This window comes from Centruroides vittatus, unplaced genomic scaffold (assembly GCF_030686945.1).
Source record: "Centruroides vittatus isolate TY-2023 unplaced genomic scaffold, ASM3068694v2 contig_19, whole genome shotgun sequence".
In the NCBI taxonomy this organism is placed as follows: Eukaryota; Metazoa; Arthropoda; class Arachnida; order Scorpiones; family Buthidae; genus Centruroides; species Centruroides vittatus.
This window is the reverse complement of record NW_027121169.1, coordinates 3740165-3763143: the sequence shown is the minus strand read 5'-3', so window position 1 is coordinate 3763143 and position 22979 is coordinate 3740165. Positions and strand designations below refer to the sequence as shown.

General features: G+C 30.3%; 2 protein-coding genes across 5 annotated transcripts in view; both read left to right on the top strand.

Moving 5' to 3' along the window:
• Nucleotides 1-8927, top strand: part of LOC136970146 (neprilysin-1-like) — a 47235-nt gene extending 38308 nt beyond the window's left edge. For all 4 annotated transcript variants that reach the window (XM_067264541.1, XM_067264540.1, XM_067264542.1 and 1 more), the window contains 15 exons: nt 360-551; nt 617-706; nt 1010-1140; nt 1945-2167; nt 2632-2730; nt 2834-2911; nt 2984-3096; nt 5170-5228; nt 5561-5612; nt 5696-5763; nt 5830-5960; nt 7015-7080; nt 7358-7459; nt 7534-7610; nt 8472-8927. In XM_067264541.1, the coding sequence (XP_067120642.1) occupies nt 360-551; nt 617-706; nt 1010-1140; nt 1945-2167; nt 2632-2730; nt 2834-2911; nt 2984-3096; nt 5170-5228; nt 5561-5612; nt 5696-5763; nt 5830-5960; nt 7015-7080; nt 7358-7459; nt 7534-7610; nt 8472-8571 (1581 nt within the window). In that variant the 3' untranslated portion in view covers nt 8572-8927. The remainder of the gene's footprint in view (nt 1-359; nt 552-616; nt 707-1009; nt 1141-1944; nt 2168-2631; nt 2731-2833; nt 2912-2983; nt 3097-5169; nt 5229-5560; nt 5613-5695; nt 5764-5829; nt 5961-7014; nt 7081-7357; nt 7460-7533; nt 7611-8471) is intronic.
• Nucleotides 8928-10352: 1425 nt separating this feature from the next.
• On the top strand, nt 10353-16992 carry LOC136970231 (neprilysin-1-like). Its single transcript, XM_067264657.1, has 5 exons — nt 10353-10476; nt 14753-15004; nt 15867-16019; nt 16081-16167; nt 16766-16992. The coding sequence occupies exons 2-5, from the start codon at nt 14974-14976 to the stop codon at nt 16990-16992; spliced, it is 498 nt and encodes a 165-aa protein (XP_067120758.1). The 5' UTR covers nt 10353-10476; nt 14753-14973.
• Nucleotides 16993-22979: the final 5987 nt, after the last annotated feature.

The following is a 22979-nucleotide window of genomic DNA, read 5'->3' as shown; positions in this document are numbered from 1 at the left end:
GGGAACCAGAAGTCACGTGATTGCAATTCAAAATTTTCTCCACAATAGTTACATAGATGACTGGCATGACTCTGTTGTTGTCAGGAAAAATATGATGTACAGTACAGGGGCAAAATACTATAGTACTAATTTGAGGTGGAGAACATATATTTGAAATTAAATAAATTAAAAATATGATTAAAAATTGCACAATAGTGGCACAATAAATAATTGCTCGTTATTATTGAATGTTTTCTGTTCAATACACGAATTCAGTTTACGAGTATATCTGCAATACAAAAAAGCACAGTCATTCGACTTTTGGGTCATTCTTTATAACGCTTTTACCCTACACTTCAGCTAAAATTATATTTTAATAGCTTGACTATGCCTCTTTGGGTCTTGGAAGAAAAGAATTACTGAATGCTTCCGACGAGCAATCCTCACGAGAAATTGCTGCGTATAAAAAATTAATTGAGGAAACGGCAAATTTATTGAGTAGCACCAAGGAAAATTCTACTCTTCATCGAGAAATTGATGAAATTGTCGACTTCGAAATGAAATTAGCTACAGTAAGTCATTGCAGTAAATGAATAAGAAAATGTTTAGTATTATTTTTATTTTAAAGTAATTTTAGTTTACTAGACCCGAAGAAGATCGAAGAATTCCTGAAAGTCTTTATCATAAAATGAAGATTTCCAAGTTTGAAAATTACACAGAAGGGAAGGTATGTAATGTAATATAAAATGTATTTATGTTTCTAAGTTCTTGCTGTTTTCTTATCAATTTTTTAAAAAATTATTCTATTAAAAAAATGCCATAATTTATAATAGAACTCATAAGATTTAACTTTTAACATAAATTTTACATAATTTATGTCTCACTTAGAGCCCATAAAAATTACTTGATTACTTGATTTCTTCAACATTCATATAATTTGAATTTTTTATTGGATATTTTGTTTATTTTAAATAATTAAAAGAGATAATATAGAATATAAGTATATAAATTAATTTACGAAATGTTATAGATGAACTTATTGACGATTTTGAGTGAAGTGTTCCAAGATATAGCAAACATAACTGAAGACACGGAAATTATTGTTATGGAACCAGAATCTCTGAAAAATATATCGAAATTCCTTCAAACTGTAGAAAAAAGGTATCGGAAAACTATTAATTATTAAGAAAATATTTATAATAATAAATATAATAAATAAAAATGTTAAGTGAAGACAATTAAAGAAAATTAGTTCTACAAACAACCTTCAGCATATTTCTGTTCTACTTTTTACACAACTGTGTAGATAAACAGGAGGTCCAAAAGCCAGTTCACTTGATTAACTAAATTTTTCCTATCTCGGATAATTGGTTTTTGAGCCATCCTGTATATTAAAAAATATATGTGGTGTTTAATGATATTCTAGGTACCAACTCAAGATTCAGTGAAACAGACTCATAATTCTATGATTTATGTAATACTGATCTTTTTGATAATTCTGTGCTTCCTACTTTTTGGAAACAGCTTGAAGCATAATACTATTCCTTTCATAAAATAAGGTCTATAAAGGAATCGTTTAATGAGATAAATGTGGAGAAACTTGATTGTCCTCCATAGAGTCTTGATCTGCTCCCATTGATCATTTTTGAAATGAATTGGAGTAGCCATTGACACTCAGATTAATTCATCCATTTTCAATGGATGACTTTATTAATGCTCACAGGGAAGAATGTAAAACAGTTTCAGCTAAAACATATCAACATCTAGTTACATGAAAAATCTTCTAAGAAGAGTGCATAACAGCAAAGCATGCACTCATTATAATTATTATTAAAACATCAGATTTCGGACAAGATGTCCGAATAAGTCTGATAATATAATGTATATTAATTAGCTACTTATAGAAAGTTATTGTAGTTCCTAAAATATCTTCTATTATTTAACATTTTATGTATATTTTTCTAGAACAATAGCTAATTACATAGGATGGCGAACCATAAACAAATACAGTTCTTTAACCACGAAAATCTTTCGAGAAAAGAAATTTGAATTCTTGAAAGTCCGGAAAGGTTTAGAGGAAATGGATTCTATAGAAAATGTTTGTATAAAGATTGTCGATTTTGAATTGAGTTATGCTCTGGGTAATATCTTTATAAACCGGACGTTTAATGAAGACACTAAAATTGAGGTGAGTCATTCTTAATTTAACTATTACGTTTTTTAAGTATCAACTTTAGTAAACGTTACAAGTTATTTGAGATTAAAAGTGTCTAGAATTAAAGAAAACGTTTTGTTAAAAAGTATGCATCAGTCCATAATGCAACATGTTACGACTTTTATTGAGAGCCATGGAAGATACTTCGAGCATCTGCTATAACAGAGGTACATAATTATACTATTGTGCAATGTTATATCTCGTGCGTACAGCTGCTACGATAGTAGGCCAGTTTTGTTCTTTGTCCTACCAGGAATCTATTTTTAAAGTTTGTCTCAGTTTTACGTGTACGAGGTAGTTTAAACCTTGTACACGTAAATAATAGCAAGGATCAACAAAATTGTTCACTCTATAAAGTGCTTTATTGCACCCAATATAGGGAAAATAAAATCTTTACAATTTAATATAGAAATTATTATTTTCGCTATTTCAACTAGATCGAAAGAATGATTGAAGATATACAAGAAGCGTTTAGTTCTTTCCTCACTCTTTCTGATTGGATGGATGTGGAAACAAAGAGAAAAGCTAAAGAAAAGGTTAAAAAATAACATAAAATTTAATAGATTTTCATATGTATAACATTCGAACTACATTTAAATATATTATAATCTGCTATTTTTCCATGTATTTTGTCTTTAGTTGCACGAAATGATACCTTTGATAGCTTATCCACCTTGGATAATGAATGAAACTGAATTAAATGAATACTACGAAAAGGTAACATGACTATAAAAACAATTTGGAACACAATAATATTTTTAACAATAATTACACAAATATTAAAAATAGTTAGGAGAAATCAAACAAGAAGAATTTTTTCAAAGTATTTTAAACATCGATAAATTTGTCATACATAAAGAACTAATTAAGATTAATGAGCCACGTCACAGAGAAAAGGATAGGTAAGTTTTCATGTTATTAATTTTTCTGAAGTTGCGAATTTGGTAATAAAAAGTAATGATTGAGTTTAATTCGATGCATAATTTACAAACCCATGTAACTGTTGTATACCTATTGTTCGATGCAAAATCTAATGTTGGGTAATTAAACTTAAGTTTATGAAAAACCTTTAAACAGAAGAAACATCTAAACCTTGTTATATAAATAATGTTAATATATTTTTACAATTTAATAAATAAAAATCACGTTATTCTTTTATACTTTAAGTAATTATAATTAAAGATTTTGAGACATTTAATTGAATTTAACTTGTTTCTTTTTAAATTTGTATTCATTATTGTTTGGAAATAAAATATTCTTCTAATATTCTAATATTTTACTAATTTAACCCTTGTAAAATATTTTAACGAAGTTTTTTAGAGAAAAATCCTCTGGTCTTAACAGTAATTTCACGATATTTTAAATTGGAATTTGCATTAAATTTTATGGTATATGAAAATAAAAAATAAATGATTTAATTACTTTTATAAACTTAAATACTTTCTTGTAAAAATTAAATTTAAAATTTCTGTAAATAATTTTCAAACTGAGCTTAAAATTCGTGATAATTGATAAATACATAATGACGTAAATAAGTATATATAGAAAATTTACAAAATACTAATTGCTAGAAATAAATCTTTGAGGTTATAAAAGTGCCAGAGGTCATATGATGCATCCTTCCAGCATCCCTCTGTAAAATAAAATTTTTGAATTATCTTTTATATTTCAACATTGAATTATTTAAAAGAGAATTCTTGCATATGCAATGTTTCAATATTTAAAATAATTAAGAAATGCTTCATTATAATTAATTTTTTACTCTACTCTTTCCATCCTGTGGGCACTAAGAAGGCATTTTAAGTAAGCCCATCGTGTGTTCAGCTAGGGAGGTTAGATATGAGTAAATTCATATATAATCGGAGGTGGTATATAATTTGTAGAAAATTTCTAAATCAAAAATAAAACTTCTCATAACTCACCCGCCGTATTCTTGGCGCCTATGCAAGCAGCGCTTCTCCATAAGCGTGAGTTCATAATTACAATTTAAAATTGGCCTATAACCTGCACTTTCCTTTCAAATTGGCATTTAAAACCAGATAACCTGCACAAAAATAATGTATTTTCTTCTAGCATTTACATTTTTCTTATGAGGCACTTAAAGTTACAACGAGAAAAATTAAGTTACAAAAACTTAATTTTTCTCGTTGTGGATGTGACCAGAAGTTGTGAGTATTTTGGAAGGAAGATTACGAAAATTGAGGTCTTTTTCGCAAACACAAAATATATCAAAATTGGGCGAAAATAGGTTTTGGTTGCATCTGGCAACCCTAATGGTAGATGACTTGCCCATGAAATATTATGCAACAGCGAATGCCAACAGATATTCTGCAAGAACGATTTTGAGATTTTACAAAAACAACACATGTCAGGATAGTAATGTCAACATTTATTCACAAAAAACAGTAATTGTCGGTGTCATCTGCTGTTTATGTGAACAAAGTTGACTTACAAGATGGATAATTACGTTGAAAGATATTCTGGATCGCAGTAACCTCAATATTATTTGAATATGTCCGATATTGGTGGGTGTTTGCAACCAATAAAGAAGAGAAAAGAAGTCATTATTTGAGAGGCTAAAGTTTGTGTAATTAGCTGCACAAGCCACAAAAGAAAGAAAACGGGAAAGAGTGTCGTGGATTCTGTTGAAGATGCTTTCAATCTCAATGGTATGTATTTTGACAAGCTGTTTTTGCAAAAAAAAAGTCTCAGTTGTTTTTCTTAGCGTTGACGTTATGAAAGAACATTTGATGATTATAAAGCACTTACATATTCATATTGAAGATGTATAAGCATAAGTATATATGCAATAAAACCTCGATTATCAAAGAAATTCAGGATAACAATTAATAAGTGAAAATTTGAATAACGAGTTTTCAGAAATTCTTTAGAATGAAAAATGTAAAAATTTTTACTAAATATTAACTCTTTTGATTAATTTAAAGGTAGCAAAACCTATTTTAATTTCTTTTCAGTTGGTTTGAATCTCCTACAACAGTGAATGCATATTATAACCCTGAAAGTAATACAATTGGTGAGTAATACTTAAAACTTCACGTAAAAATAAACTTAAAATCTTGAAGTATTGAACACAAGATCGTGTTAATAACAATCACTTGGCTTTTTCCACCTTTATTTAGTTATATATTAAATAGTTATTATATATAACTAAATAATATAATATATAATAACTAAATAATATATAACTAAATAAAGGTGGAAAACGCCAAGTGGTTGTTATTAACACGATCTTGTGTTCAATACTTCTAAGACAATACAACACGGTTTCACAACAAATCAACAGTTAAATTCTTGAATTTAGTAAAATTAATGGTAAGTCAATTCTTATACCTCGATAATTTTTAGCATTTCCTGCCGGAATTTTACAGTTTCCATTTTTCAAATTTGGCATTCCAACGTAAGTACAACATGCGCATTTTTTACAAATAAAATTTTGAGTTATTAATTTATCGAAAATTTAAAGTGTTTTTTGTGTTTTAGTGCCATTAATTATGGAGCAGTCGGCACAGTTATCGGTCACGAAATTACTCACGGATTTGACGATGAGGGTAAGATCTGTTAATTGAAATGCGTTTTAATTTCACTAATAATTAATGTCACCAATGTATTTTCAGGTAGTAAATACGATCAATTTGGAAATTTACGTCACTGGTGGCCTTCGAAAATCGAACAGACATTCAGCAACAAAACAGAATGCTTTGTGAATCAGTATAGCAGTTATGAAGATCCTCATACTAATATGAAGGTTAAAATTTTATTGTATAAAATTATTATTGTTATTGTATACTATGAGTCAGGTAATTGTATAAACTGATATCGTGTTTAAGTAGTTGGCAACATTTATACTGCCGTCTCTTCATCTCTCTCTCTTAAGATAAAAAAGTATTGTGAAATATATAACTATAAGTACAAACTACTTTATTGTATTTGGATACAAAAATCCTTAACCAATGGTCCACCAGGGCCGAGTGGATGACACCACTGAACATTGGTAGTTGATAGCGGGTTTGCGCCTTACCAAAGGGCTGGCCACGCGAAGTTTTCCGATTTTCTTCACGTGTCTAATACTTAAATATGGACAAGTTTTTCTGTTCTTTATTTAGATGTTAGACAACAATCCCCAAAGTTCTCCAGAAGGACCTTTTCTTCCTAGACTATTGAGGAGACTTCCTAGACTAGATCTACTGATAGTCTATAAAAAAAAGGATCGGATTGACTAAGGTCTATGTGCTCAGCCAATGCAATCAAATCCAATTAACCAATGTTGTTATAAACAATTTTTAAATAAAAAATTAAAATTTATTAATTAAACAGTCGCTGGTATGGGATCTCGTTTATATATAATCTGGACGTTCATTATTCATTATAATCTGTTCAAACCGGAGCATCATTTTTAATTTTTCATCCATATTAATCGACTCTACTATGAGTAAGGTAAGTTTGTAATGGGCAAAATCGAGGATTATTATTAGCCCATAGTATGCAAAAGTCAATCAAAACTATGACAAACTTGTTATTAACGGATCGTTCTCTGCCATCGATGATTAAAATATGTAAATTTTATAGTAATTGTTCTCCTAAAGCGTATCCCCTCCACACAAGATTTTAGTGTAGATTTTATATTACGTAAACTTGTATAAGAAGGATCACGCTTGTCTAGGGCTGGCACATTGATTTGAAACATTACAATCTTGCAATTTGATACATTTTATAAGTATTGATGAATCCATTGATGATTTCTGAAGAGATTTATTCCATATTTTTTTTTTATTCGTAATAAAATCTTATTTTGATTTCAGTTAAACGGAAAAAACACTTTGGGAGAGAACATTGCAGACAATGGAGGACTTCGAGCAGCTTACAAGGTAAAGTCACTTTTTTAAGATAAGTTTTATTGAATTTATATCAAACGTAAGAGTACATCTCATTGTCTTCAATTAGGTAAAATTAATTAACGAAAGTAAAGTAAAAGTAATATTCTCAAAAAAAAGGACCACGTGCTTTTGGTGCACACTATATAGTAATTCGTTTCTACAATGTTCGGATGGGGAGAGATTTTTATCATTATGTTGTATAAACTAATTAACCTATTACTGTTAATTTTACTAATATAACTGCCAAAATTAAAATTTTTTTCTTTAGGCATATCAGTTATATTTGACTAAATATGGAATGGATGAGAACAAAATGTTACCTACATTAGGATTAACTCCGAATCAATTATTTTTCGTCGGATTCTCTTATGTAAGTAGCATAATATTAATTAATTAATTTATTATTATTATTCGAATAAAAAAAATTATAATATGTAATTTCAGGTATGGTGTATGAATCAAAGAACAGAATATCTTCGTAATTTAATTGAATATAATCCACATAGTCCTGCCCAATTCAGGTAAATAGTTCGCATAAACTTATAATGAATATAAATTATAAAGTAAATAGTAATTAATTTGAATCATCAAAAGTAATTTTTAAAATTAGCGTAATAATGTCTAATACGAAAAAATGCTTTGTAAAGAAGTTAATTGAAATTTCATATTTTTATCCGTAAGAATATACTTAGCTCACCAGTGGCCAACTGGATAAAACCACACTACTACCAATATCTTAGTCGTGGGTTCGTGTCTGATGAAGGGCTGGCTGGGTATAATTTTTTGGGTTTCTTTTACCTTCATAAAATAGAAACTAATTTTTTGTAGAAAGTTTTCTCCTTGGCAGATCGCTCATATGTTCCATTGCATTAGTCCATCGATTTATTTCAAGAATATACTTTCTAGAAATGTCTTCGTTTATATAAAGATATACTAAGGATAAGAAAACACTCCATCATTTTTAGTAATGTTTTCCGATCTAATAAGTCTTTGTGACAGTATTGGACATTGTAAGTATGAATATGAACAAATAATTTGTTCATGAAGAGAATAAATTCTAATGGAAAGCACGGATTCTTCATATCTGTTCTTACTTGACGTCATGTGGTATCACTAGAACGGTTCAATTGGCAACAGCAACTGTATGAAAATAATTATCTAAATTGATTCAATATTGTAATTACTAGAACAACAATAATCAAACTGTTACTGGAACTCGAACAGATTTCATCTATTTGAAATTTTCTTCTCGTCCTCGACAATACAATGAAATTTCAAACGAGTTTTTTTCTCTGTTTTTTCACATTTTATTAATGAAATGGCAATATATTAATGTTAATATATTGCCATTTCATTAACGTAGTTAATTTATTCTTTTTCAGAGTTTGGGGAGCTCTCGCTAATAACGAAGACTTTTACAAAGCATTCAAGTGCAATTCCAAATCAAAAATGTTTTTGGAGAAGAGGTGTCTGCTTTGGTGATTCACTATGCAATTTCATAGATTCAATGCGCTGGAAATAAATTAATTTATTATTCTAGTTATTTTATGTATAAAATAAGTAATATTAAAAATATGACACATTATTTTATATCTACTATTCACGATTAAACACATTTTAATTCACTTTCAAAGTTCTATTTCTATATTTTTATGTTAATACTTTTGTATATTGCAAACATTTAAGTTCTACTTTAATAATTCTAATGAAAGCATATGATTTTTATATACTTTTGAAATCATTTTGATTTGCTTACAGTTTATAAAGATTTTTGTAATATTGAAATTAACTTACAGCATTCTTAAAAATGTTGGGAATAAAATCACATTAAACAAAAATTGTCAATCTGTTTACTTGTTCATTAGAAAATAATAATAATAAAACGTATCGATTATATTGTATTTTTTAAAGAATTTAATAAAATATTAATAGCTTCATTAAAATTAATTTAATTGATATTATTTAATTTGAAAATTTTTAAGCATGAAGAAAATTATTAAATTTTTGTGAAAAAACACGGTTCCCTACTACTGTGCCTTGCGAAAGTTGTTCGTACTTCAAAAAGTTCTTGCATATTCATGGCCGGACTTGGGCCTCACATAAATAAATCAAATTTTAAGTATCTACTTTTATGAACAATGTGAATATCTCCAAAGGGGTCCACCAGTGGCAGACTGAATAAACCACTGAACACTGGTTTCGGGTACGTCTGATCAACGGGCTTACCATTTTGAATTTTTCTTCACGGATCTAACATCTAATTAAGGGCCAGTTTCCGAGATAAAATCTCTCCTGAAGTTATCCCTCTTAGTAGTTCACTCAGTGTTGCAATCTAATCCAACTCCTCCAAGAGGATCCACTAATAAATATAAATAAATTATAGAGGTCCGAATTATAGATTTTGTCTAGTGCCCGAAATTTTCTTAATCTGATGCTTAATAAGTACAGTACAAGCCGATTCCTTTAATTGAAATCGGGAAAAATGTGCCGGAATATTACTATGGAATACGAGAATATGTTCAAAACTTATCATTAATTTTTGTGAAATTTGATTGGTTGGCAGATTACCGTTTGATTTTCGGCTGTGAGTGGTATAGTACAGATTTTTAGAGTTAACATTAGAAAAAAATTTAAGAAATCGTATTTTCAATTGGTGTCTACTTGACCATTGAAAGTGTACCATACGAGTATCGCGATAAACGTATAATGGTAGGCTAAAATGATCAGACCCTATATGGTTTTCGTTTTAATGTTTGTTATAATATAGCATTTGATTTATGTAACTGCGAAGGTTATCTTACGCAAGGGTTTATCAGGCCGAGTGCCCAATCTAACACATTTTAAAAATTCTTTATTCCTCTACTGTACACAATTTAAAGAATTTTTAGAATGTGTTAGATTGGGCACACGTAAGATAACCTTCGCAGTTACATAAATCAAATACTTTAATATAATATAATAAAAGTGTTAGAAGTACGGAATAATGTAATATTCTTAATGTTTGTTGTTATTTTTTGCCCGGGCAACGCTGGGATTACCTCTAGTGACCAATAAACGGCAAGAGAAATCATTAATTATTCCATTTTTTCTTCAGGTAAACATTAATTTACACTTGTAAATTTTACAAATGTAAATTCTTTGTCATAACTTACTAAGTAATTTAGTAAATTTTTAAATATAAAATTAAAAACATATAATCGAATTTTATCCTTGTCATAGTCTTGATGAAACTTTAAACGCCTATAAATTATGCTAATCATGCCTATTGTACTAACAACATGAGCATTTGATTTATGTAATCTCTGTGTTGAGCCCGATTCCGATGTCCTACCAAAGAGTCAAAATGATTAATCGTTCTGGGACTATAACAATTGAGGGTGAAGAAGAGTAAGTATACAAATACCTTTATAAATTATTTTTAAACTTTAATGTATTGTTTTAGAAAGAATATCCACATTTTTCAGTTACTCCCTACAGAAAAAAACTTCAGTCTGAAGTTTTTTCTGTAGGAGAATAAGATTTTTTCTGTGGGAGAGTAGGTTTAAATATACATAATGCCTGTAGAAGACTAACTAAATTTACCTTGATTTTATATTTTTATTTTCTTTGTAATAATTGGGTAGAATTTCTGTTGGATTTCATTCTACGGTTTAAATACAGAAATAGGAAAAAGTACTGTTAATACAAACGTTTTGATTTATAATATAATTGTTCATAGTACAGTACCTAGCCATCTCATTGTGGGCCTAACAGAACTCATGATGGACCTGACAGAAAAGTCTGAGGAAGTTTTCAATCTCTGAAACGTACCATAATTACACATCAGTAATAAGAAACGGACACCAATTAGGCCCCAAAATGCAATCAGTATTATAAAAGGAATGATATAAATACCAAATATACCTTCAAAATGGCGTATAGCCAAGACGGTAAAAGCACCAGTTTGTCGCTCTATGGATCTGGAATCGAATCTAAATAGGTTCGAATTTTCAGGAGTTAGTAGGCCAAATATAGCAGGATCATTCCTCATAATTCCTATTATAAACCAACGACAAACATTCAAAAAGGCCCTTTTAGTGCCTACAATCTAAAAAGAGTAAATTTTAAAACAATCACATATATAAAAAAAAAGGAAAAATTTGATAATTTTATGAAATTTAACAAAATGTATGTAACTGTATTCAACCAGTAATTAATTCTGATGAAAATTATTAGTGGACCCTACTGTCAACAAGTTTCCAGAATATTCATAAATAGATTTATTTTAAATAGTAGTCCTTTAACAAATAATTTTATATTTAAAAACTAATTGACAATTTAAATTACTTTATACAAGATAATTTAAGACATATTTGTGTTAATTTATGTTATATATAATTGTTAATATAATTGTTATATGTTAATATAATTTATGTTACATAATCAAAAAGTTGCGTAAGGTAGAAAATGAACAGTTTTGTCAATTCATGTATGGCGAAAAAAACATTTTCTGCGTGTTATGAAAACATTTACAAATCAGTTTTTGAATTAAGCATAATCATATTCTAATAACACGTAATATCGAATTGCTGTAATTACATTAACTATTACAAAATAATATTTTGAAGTTGTTTTTCGACTTTTTATGACCTAATTTAATTTTAGAAAATAAGAAGTAAATGTTAAAAACGAATGGATATCTATTATTGCATCTTCATCTGCTTCTTTAGAAAAGAATATATACAGTGAAACCTCCATAACGGACACTCCCGAATAGCTTAACAGATATTTTTACAATCCCCAGACCCTTCAAATAGGACATCTATTATATTCACCTCTAAATAACGGACAACATTACGAAAACACAAAGTCCCGTCTTTAATATTTTGAATTAATTATATATTAAAACTAAAACAAAGAATCGGTTCAAATACTCTTTCAGAGGACAAATTTTGACCAAAGGCGTCGAATAAAGACTGGTTTAAAATAGGAATAGAATAGGAAAGCAGGTTTTAAAAAGCCGAACAATATTCTTTATCTGTTAGAGAAAACTGTTAAGTTGTCAATCACCATTTGTCTTCATACGTATTAATGTTGTTAACCCTCTGTCTTATTGTTGGAATTAAGTTTATTGTACCAAAAAAACCATAAACTCTTTCGAAGTTATTCATTCATTCTACAAGAACCGCAGTACAGTAGTAATGAAAAATAAACAGTTTTAAGATTACAACAACAGCTTTTATTTGGTGAAATTTCAACGATCGTGTTACGAGGGTGATTTGCCTACCACTTCAAAGTGTAGAAAGATATTCGGTTTTCTCGCATTTATGACGTAATTTATGATCTTAACAGCTTTGTGCTGACTAAAGTAATTTTTAATAAATCATGTGTTGAAAAAGCAAAAATGGTTCGAAAAATTACATTTACTCGATAACTACAAAGTAGACAAATCACTGTATCGAGTTTATTAGTCACTTAGATCATAAATGACGTTGTAAATGCAAGAATACCAAATATTAATACATTTCTTATCCTTTGAAGTGGCTAGCAAATCGCCTTCATAACTGGACCTAAACTGACCTTCGTCCACTCTTCTGTTCGTAACAACGGCTTCATTTATTTTTTTCTTTGTTACTTCCGCTCGGGTAATTTCTGATGAATTAAAAATTAATTAACGTTTACATTTTGTCGTAATTTTTATTTTCCGTTTAATTAAAGTATCCTATACTATCTGTTTGCTGTTTAGAATTCAATTAAAATGTGGTTTTTACAGCTGCAAAGATAAATAGTATATTGTATATATATTTTAATTATATATGCTACGTATACTTTTTGGTATTTTCACACTCCTAACGCAAATTTGATGTTTTCGTAATCCATCGTATTCTTCACTTTATAATGACCAGGTTTAAATACAATACGGCCGCCGAATAGCGGACAAACTTCTCAGTACGCGTGTCCGCTATTCGGAGGTTGTATTATAAATTACAAAATATGATTTTTATTCATAAATTATTCTGTTTTAAACATTTCTTTAATTTTAAAGTTAGAATTGGGACGATTTTTATTTGTTTTTCTGAAATTTTCGAATTATCATGATGATTTGGTCCGAACTGAAACGAGATTTTCCAGTCTCATTGAATCAATAAATTACCTGATGTGCAATAATATTTACGTAACGAAACCTGCAACATTAAATTATCATCGTTAATCATTTGACTATGTCTCACATCCGTTATGGTCGGGATTCAAATCTAATTTAAATCTTCACACTTTATCATACGTAATTTGCTTCGGGACGTCGTTTACCATTAATTCCTTACAGTAACCAAATCCCACTAAAAAAAAGTTGAAAATGATCATGTAACCCAACTTGGTACCACGTTTACCAAAACTAACTTAAATTATTGTAATTATTTTATTAAGTCAGTTGGTCCTCGCCTCTCAGCTTCCGATCGACTCCAATACAATTGGCCTTTCAGGCCTCGGTGCTGGTTAAGTTCTCCACACAATAATTATGTGATATCAGCAAACTAATGTTTGTAATCAGTTTTCTCTCGATCTTATTGTTATCGATGTTAATGTTTACTATACAATACAATACGAAAGCATTTGTGTTGTATTGGAATGTAGTAATGTACTAATAGTTAAGTACAGTATCTTCATAGAATTTAACTTCTTCCACTTAACAATAAGGTCAATTTTTCTTATTTGCTAATAAGATAGTTTCTTCAGTTTATGTCATGAACAAAAACAGTATACTTGAATATTCTGAGAAAGATGTGAGGAAAATTCATGTGTATACGATCAGATGAATCTTTTTCTGATGTTCGTATTTAAACACACGAATATTCCTCATTTGTTTGAGGAAAAATCCACGTATTTGAGATCGTTTTTTCCGAGAGTAACAAAGAAATATTATTATTTTTTCATTGTATTGAATTCTTTACGATCTTGAAATCGTCATGGCTTTATCATAGAAAAATTCTTTGGATAATGAGACGGAAATGTTCATTATCAAAAACATCTTGCACTAGTTTACTAAGGTCGTGTTCAATAATTTTCCATAACCCACTCCCCCCCTAGAAAAAGTGGAAAAAGTATTTTTTCTTAATCAGTAAAAGAAGCATAACGGATATGCGTTGAGACAAGCACAAAGACAGCAGTTGATATTGCAACAAAGTCGTAATTCATTTTGAGAAAATCTTTATTCATTTAATACTTGAAAGTGCGCATCATTTACCTTTCCACTGTTCCTACTATCTTCTTATTTAAAGCGTGGAAAAAGTGGATCCACTACTCTCAGGAATACGTCATCTATCCGCATTATCGAACAGGTCAGTAGATCTAGTGGAGTATTATGAAAGAGGTTAATGGAAAAAGTGGAAATTGTGGGAGCATTATCGAACATGTCCTAATATATTGTGCAATGTCATAACGTTGTAAATGCCAAAAAACAAACTTTTTCAGGGGAGATAAAAATACTTATTCTAGTGAATGAATTCCTTCAAGACTTGAAGGAATTCATTTCAATTTTACAATAAAATGGGTAAAAAACTCACTAGGTTGCAAATTCTCTGGAATAACAAAATGAGCCATTGCAAGGCATTGCACACTTCCTATAGGCCTAATTAGTATAACAAATTGATATTGACTAGGATATTAATTAAATTTAAAATTTCAGTGTTTCTTTTTGGGGTAGAAAAACGACTTTAGAAAAGGTCTTGATTGTGGTTTGTGCATTCACTGTTATTCTATCGATTTGCCTAATTATTGGAATAGCCATCATTAGTACTCGTTCACGTAAGTAAATTATAGAAACTTTAATTCCTAATTAGATATTTTGAACTGAATCGTTTGTATGTCATTACAGAGGTTGCTATTTCTGAAGAAAAAACATATGAAATGTGCGACAGCAAAATTTGTCAAGAAATCGGTAAGTGGACTATCCAAAATTTTTCTATTAAGTAACTGATGTTTGTTTTAGTTCGTCATAAAAATGAATAAATAATAATAAAACTATCAAAAGATTTACAGATTTTCAATTGGAGTGCAAGAGATTAAAACTGTTACGCATATATGAGGTCTTCAGAGAATAGAATCTTGCATCAATGCAATGTTTATGTTTTCCAGCACGGATACTGATTAGATAGTAATTAGATTAAATTATTTAAATGAGAATTTACACAGCTTATGATTAACTCCAATTGTGGCCATTCAAGTAGATCTCATTCTTACAAAATTATCCAGAATAAACGAAGTAAGACAAATGAAACCATTGCGTTTTGTCCATCCGTAAATAGAATTTCAAATCTCGAAAATAAAGTTTCTTACTAAGATACTGACTGCCTAATGACAAACCAACCCTACAATACAAATAGTGGAGTTTATTGTATGATTTAGGACTTAAACAATTAAAATTGAAATGAGATACCTGGTGCAAAACATATGCGATTTAGATCAACAGCCAAGTATGTAGCCAGTGTAAATATTATCATAGCCTTAGTATGTGTAAATATTGAAAGAATGATCAGCATGAAAGCATAAACTTAAATTCATTCCTGCTGTTAACTCATAAGAATCGTTATAAGAAAGATTATTTCTATAATTTCTAATTTCTGCACGGGTATGCAAATTTATTTTTAACCTTGCTCTAAATTGTTTTCTCTCCTTTTGAGGGACTAGTTTAGACCTGATACTTGTATATTGCAAATAAACTTTTAAATGAAGAATTATTATTTATAATGTATTAATTTTTTGATAATTTTTCTCTTTAATACCTAAACTGTTTATTTTAGAAGAGAAATTTATTTCTTCAATCAACACCAGCATCGAGCCTTGTGATGACTTTTACTCTTACGTGTGTTCTAGATTCATGGAATCGAATTCAGTTCCAATTAATTATACATCAACAGAATATTTATTAGAACGCGTAAGAAATCAATTAAAAGGTAATAACTCTATATTTTTTAAAAGTTTTTCTTGTATTTTAATTAGCACATAAACTTTCAGATATAATTCAACATATGAAAACAAATACGTCTACAACAACACTACACAAAAAAGTTTTGAATCTGTACAAGGGATGCAAGAATACAGGTTTGTTTCTTTTTGAAATTTGCAGTGTTTTTCTGATTTTATTGTACAAATATTGAACATTAAATAGATAATTTACAGTACAGTCCAAAAATTATTTGCCAATTTTGATACATTATTATTGATAATGAATAATAGACATAAGCATTTATAGTTTGAAAGGATAATTAAACTAATACCATAGGAAAAAGTTACGTGGATTGAGATCAGGAAGCAAGCTCTACACGACTACCAAAATGCTTTTTAAGATAACAAATTGCATTCATATCACCTGTTTACAAAACATGAGTGCAACAATAAATCTTTCATTGTGTAATACAAAATGATTCTCGTGAAATAGGAGTTTGAAATTGGCAGGTATTTTTTGGACCATCCTGTAAAATTTGGCAAAGTTAATGGTATATTTTAAACTAAGTTATTGCCATGACATAAACAAATTCATTTTGATAGTAATTGATCTACTGGTAAATTAGATATAAACAGATTTAAAAATACATATAAAATCGTGATTACTTACGGAAAGATATGCAAACCATTGATATCGGACTTTATTATTTATTTATTTATTTTATCATCTATTCTTCATGCTCTTAATATTTAGAAAGGAGAGAAAAAATCGGAGTGCAACCATTGAAAAATTTACTAAATGAAATAGGAGGTTGGCCACTTCTCGGTAGCAAAATTGATAATCAATACGATTGGGAAAAAGTTTATGCATTGTCTACACGTGAATATGCAATGAATATGATCATTGAAATTGCTGTCATCGTCGATACAAAAAACACAACAAGACATATTATACAAGTGAGTGATGAGAAAAATTCTTAAATAGATTTTGTATATTCTATTTATTTTGTTTTGATTTCATATTTATATAAATAAATAAATTCATGTACAATTTAGAAATGTTATAATATGCAAAATGGAATATCCAGAAATGATAATATTAAACATACCACATGCTTTTATAAATTAATTATTTCATTATATTATAAACTTTTGTCAAGAATTCTCAAACTGTAATTATTGATAGATAGACCCGACATTTCATGAAACCTGTTAGCATGGATGAGAGATAGAGAACGACTCCCCGATTAGTGTTATCTTTGATAAATTATGGGATCCAGAGTGGATTTAAATCCGAATCTCCGTGGCAAATCCGTATGCTAATCCATTACCGCATGGTCATTTAACCCATACTATTCTTCATATTTGTCTTGATGGAATACGACGACGCGACATTTGGGTAATAAAGGAGTTGCCCATACGTTGCGTCTGGGAGGACTTTCTAAGGAAAACTAGCACCTATTTAGGTGTTAGACACCTGATGAAAACCCGAAAAATTCCACGAGGCGCACTCGCGACCCCTTTCATGAGGCGAAAAATCCCTTTCGTGAGGCGCACTCGCGACCAACTGTTCAGTGGTGTTATCCACTCGGCCACTGAATTTGAATCAGTAATGTAATGTTGAATTAAGACTTGTAACTGTGAAGTACTCAGTTTTTCAAGTTTAATCTGAAAAGTATCCAAATAATAATTCAGCAAAATTGCTTTGAGTAATAACATAAAGAATGAAATGACATGAATTAGTATGATGAACTGTAAATGATTTAATTTTACCTGTTTGCAAGAAAATGAAATAATGATACTTCACTATCTTTCCTTTTTCTACACAAAACACATTCCCTATAGCTAATTGAATATTTTTTGTTTATCATTTTATTTTTTATATGTAGGCCTATATATGAACCGAATAAGACATGACTCATTAACCACGTTGCACCGTGAAAATAGCCTACAGCGTGTAACTCACAGATAACATGAGCTGTGATTTCATTTATTTATTTATTTATTTTTAATTCCGAAAATGTTAGTATTAGCAACTGTTAAGTAATATCTGAAAGTTTTGAGATAATAATACTAATTTGTTTCACAAAATAATTCAAAATTTGTATATTAATTTAAAGAGGGTTCCAGTTTGTCCGGCTTATTTTCAGTAAACGGCTGAGAATAAAAATATGGTTCGGATATCAAATTAAAGTTCTTGTCGTGTAGATGGTGCCACTGAATAAAGATTTGAGAAACGTGCAATGATTCGGGCGTGGCGAAGTGACAAATGTACAATGTCAAGTCTATGGACAATACGTCAGGGTCTCACTTCCTGTTAAAAGCATTTTTTCTGTGTTTTGCAATTTTTAATATTGTAAACACTGAGAGCAATAAATGTATATTTTAGTTAATAAAATAGGATGAGAAGACCTCTCCGGTTTTGCCTATTTTTAATACAGTCAAACCTGTTTTTATGCGCTCTTTTTATGTGCGATTGTTATTTGTGCGATTTTTTTAATGCGAATTTTTAATTTGTGCGAGTTTTTTTGTGCGATTTTTTATTTGTGCGGTATAGTTGGCGACTAGTCTCGTGCGATTCGTCATGTCTTACGTTGACTTATTATAGCTAAATAAACTTATTATAGCATAAATGCACTTATTATAGTAATATTATTGCATGAATATGCGAAAAATGAAATAATTTACTTTTTAAGTCAACAAAACACCACCTGGACAAAAATATGTAAAACAGACGATAGACCAGACGATGCAGTCAAGTGCTGACATCTGTTGTCAATAAATTCTATTTCGTACGGTTTTGAGTTATTTTCTATGTGAGACTTTTTTTATGCGGTCCCTGTTGACCGCATAAAAAAATTATTTTTTTAATTGTGTTGCGAAAACTATTATTTACAGCCATTCGTGAAGTTTCGTGAGATTTTTTAATGCGTTTTTTTTAATGCGGTCCCTATCCCCCGCATAAAAACAGGTTTGACTGTATTTGATTATAGAATCAATCTTTGAATAGAGCAATTTTATTAACAAGCCAATTTAATATCACCAATTTATAGATCAATCAATAAATAAATTTTAAAAAATAACCGAAATTCAACCAATTTTAGACTCAATTTTTACTGATTCTGAAATATGTTCCCAGTTGGATTGTAAACGTTATGGTCAACCTAAGACCATTGTTTTTATCACATCACCTTATCACCTTCTCCCAACACAACTTCACTAATCCCCCCCCCCCTCAAAAGCCCGAGAAACGCCGGACATACGCAACTCGTTTTTAATTAAATATTATATAGGCCTATATTTTGTATTAAATCAAAAATCGGAAAATCACTAAACAGAGATGGTGCTTAAATTCCAAGATTTCTCTCGGGTATATAGTATCCCTAAGTAATCTATTCGGAGGAAAGGCGATCCGGCCAAAATCTTCATATTTACCTAACGAAAGAAAGTAATCTATAGTCACACTACCAAAAAGAAAAAAGAAAAAAAGCAATAATATATTATTTCGAAATTAAGAGAAATACAGTAGTATAAAGAAGGGACTTGAGGATTGGGGGAAGACAGACAGCCTTCTTGACTGGCATTTTATATGAGCTATGGATATCAGCCATAGTTGTCAGTCGACAAAATCAGCGTCCACCCCAATGATAAATGTATAAATAAGGCCCTATTTGTGAGTTAGCTTTGTTGAAGATTTAATAGTAAATAATCTCCATTCTCTCGTATTATATTCATCTAATTGTTAAAAAATGTAGTATAGAAAATTTTGTGTCTATTGTTTCTATAGGACAATGACTGTTATAACTATAATATTGTTTTCGTCTTTTAACAGATTGGTCAAGGTACTGTTTACAGTGATTTTTTGCTCAATGACGCATTCAACAAATCTGAATACGTAGAAGAAATTCAAGAAATAGCAATTTTATTAAATACTCCCATCGATAACTCAACTCTTCGTAAAGATATCGAAAACATAATCCAGTTCGAAACAACATTAGCAACAGTAAGTAATAAATAAATACGAAATATTTAGTACTTTTAGTATTAAAATAATTTTAGATTTTCAGATCCGAAGTGCCAGATTCCGACATATATTATAATAAAATGACGATTTCAGAATTTCAAAATTACATCAGACGAAATGTAAGTAATCTGTATATCCTTCTTTATAGTTTCAATTTATCAGGATTTTTATTATAAATTACTCAGCATGTAAATATATATGAGATAGGGACTGTTTATCGTTAAGAAATCAATACTATTCCTGTATAATTTTAGGAACTCAATGAAAATTTTGGTATGAGATCTTATTGTTACAGTTGATCCAATTCTACTCTCATAACGAACAGAGTTGCTCTCTGTTCATTATTAGAACAGAATTGGATCCACTATAACAATAAGAATCTGTAGCAATAGGATATAAATGAGACATTAAGATCTCAATGAAATCTCTCATTATAGCGATGTGAGTTTTGTGAGCGATGTGAGATGTGAGTTTTCACTCGTGCCGATCAGAGAAAACCATTGTTCTACAATAATATAAAATAATAATAATGATTTCTTAATACTGTTTTTCTTCTTTTAAATTGAACCACTGTTATGGATTATAAGAGATCTCATTCCTGGACATATTCTAACAATGAGGTATTATCATTGTTATGTCGGTTCTAGAAAATATAAAATGAATTATAAAGTTATTAAGTTGATTTTTCCGAATAAATACATTAGGCCCTATATGGCTAAAAATTGTCAAGATGTTGTACACATACGAAAATTTCTAAGCAACTTCTAGTTAGATGCAGTTTATGCAAATCGAGTAAATAATTTATTCATATTAAAATTATATATATATATATATATATTGTAGCTATATAAAATGATGCCTCGTATTTATAATTTAATTCGTTGCAGGAAGCCGTTCGAACACCCGAATTGCTGATAGTCCGAATTTTTCCCATTAGAAATAATGAAAAGTGAATTAATCCGTCTCCAGAACTCTAAACAATACTCATTTAAATAAACAGCAAATACACTTAATTTAAGATAAAAATACACAGTTATATGTCCTAAATAATAAATTAAAACATTAAAATAATAAATAAAATGCGTAAGTACTATATAATGAAATGAAAATTACATTTGACTATACCTTTGTGAGGAGTGGTGACGTCCCGTTTCTCAGCGTCACTATGCAGCATGCTTGGCTTTCTCACAAACATTCCTCTCTGTGATGATATCTCCGCCAATTGTTTCTCATTTATCCACACTAGAAGAAGTTTTCCGTCTCCTCAATAACACGAGATCTCTTTGAGATCAACATTGTCACAGCTTTCTATTCTATTCTATTCGTCTCCTCTCTGGTTCATATGGAGGTTATAGCCTTATATTCGCCTTTTCTCCGAAGAGTGGTGTAATGATCGCTACGCGACCGAAGAACTAGCCGTTTATCTCATGGCCTAAACGTACGCGCGGGAAACCGTGCCTTCCGGGAGGACTTTTATGGGGAACTGGCCTCCTATTCAGTCGTTATTGGCTAGGAGAAAACCCGGAAAACTCCTAGCAGACAGCCTGTCCGAGTCGCGGCGCGAACCCACGACCGAACTTCCCAGTGTTTAGGGTCCGGTCACCACCGCTATGAGCGGCAACGGAGACCACTCGCCCACTGGTGGGGCTTGTCACAGCTTTGGTCACATTTCCTGCTTTCATTGCTTCCTCGTTCTTAAGAATGGTGCACATCATTGACTTCGCACCCCTCAAAAGCCCGAGAAACGCCGGGTTTTTGAGGGGTGTCTTGTTCGTACATGTTTGTGTCTTGTTAATACAGTAGTATAAAGAAGAGACTTGAGGATTGGGGGAAGACAGACAGCCTTCTTGACTGGCATTTTATATGAGCTATGGATATCAGCCATAGTTGTCAATCGACAAAATCAACCTCCACTCCCATGCGTGGCAGCCTGATCTGCCACGCATGTATGGCTTTCATGCCTTGCCATAACTTCCTATTTCAGTTCAATCATCATTACTACAATCTTCCTAGTAGACTTTGTTGCTTCCATACTTTTCTTGGATGCCATGGTTAATTAATAGGTAAGGATTATACATATATCCAAACATATAAAAAAATAAAGCTAAAAAAGCATCGAAAACACACAAGCGTACTGCGAGAGATGCTTTTAGAAACGACTTGGGCGCGAAAGAGATTACTTTTACGCAGCGAGCGCATTTTTCACTGCGCGCGCAGTTCGAATGTAGAAACATCGTTCGAACTCCAGGTCGAATTTCTCTCGAATTTGTCGTTCGAATTCTGGAACGTTCGAAGATACAGTAATTCGAAGTACAAGATACCATTGTATACTTGCATATAGCACACACAGCATTATTAAAAATATTCGCAACTCTTAGTGAACGTGACTAATAACCACTGTTCCAGTGAGACAGACAAACTAAAATAATAGACAATTCTGTATTTCCAATTTTATGGAAATAGTTTTCAGAACGTATTTTTTTGTTTCAACGTACTCATAAAATAAGGTCTGTAAAAGAATGTTTTAATGAGATAAATATGAAAAAAATTGATTGTCCTTCACAAAATCCTGGTCTAAATTCCATTGATCATCTTTGGAACAAAATGGAGTGCCGACTGAAAAACCAATTTATACAATTTCAATAGCTGACTTCATTCATATTTTCATAGAATAGATAACAATTTTAGTTGAAACGTACCACAGTCTATTGAAAAGTCTTCTAAGAAAAATGAAAGATGTGTTAGCAGTGTCCATTCTTCTTAGAAGTGTACCCCTTTATTAGCGAGTGGGATGCAATAGAAAGTGAATACATCACTCACTTTCCATTAATTAATACCTTAGATTTAATAAACAGATTTCGGAAAGATAGAGATATACAGTGTATTGCATTATGGTTCTTTGTATAAAACACGTAATTTAAGTATGATGTTATCAATGTTAAAT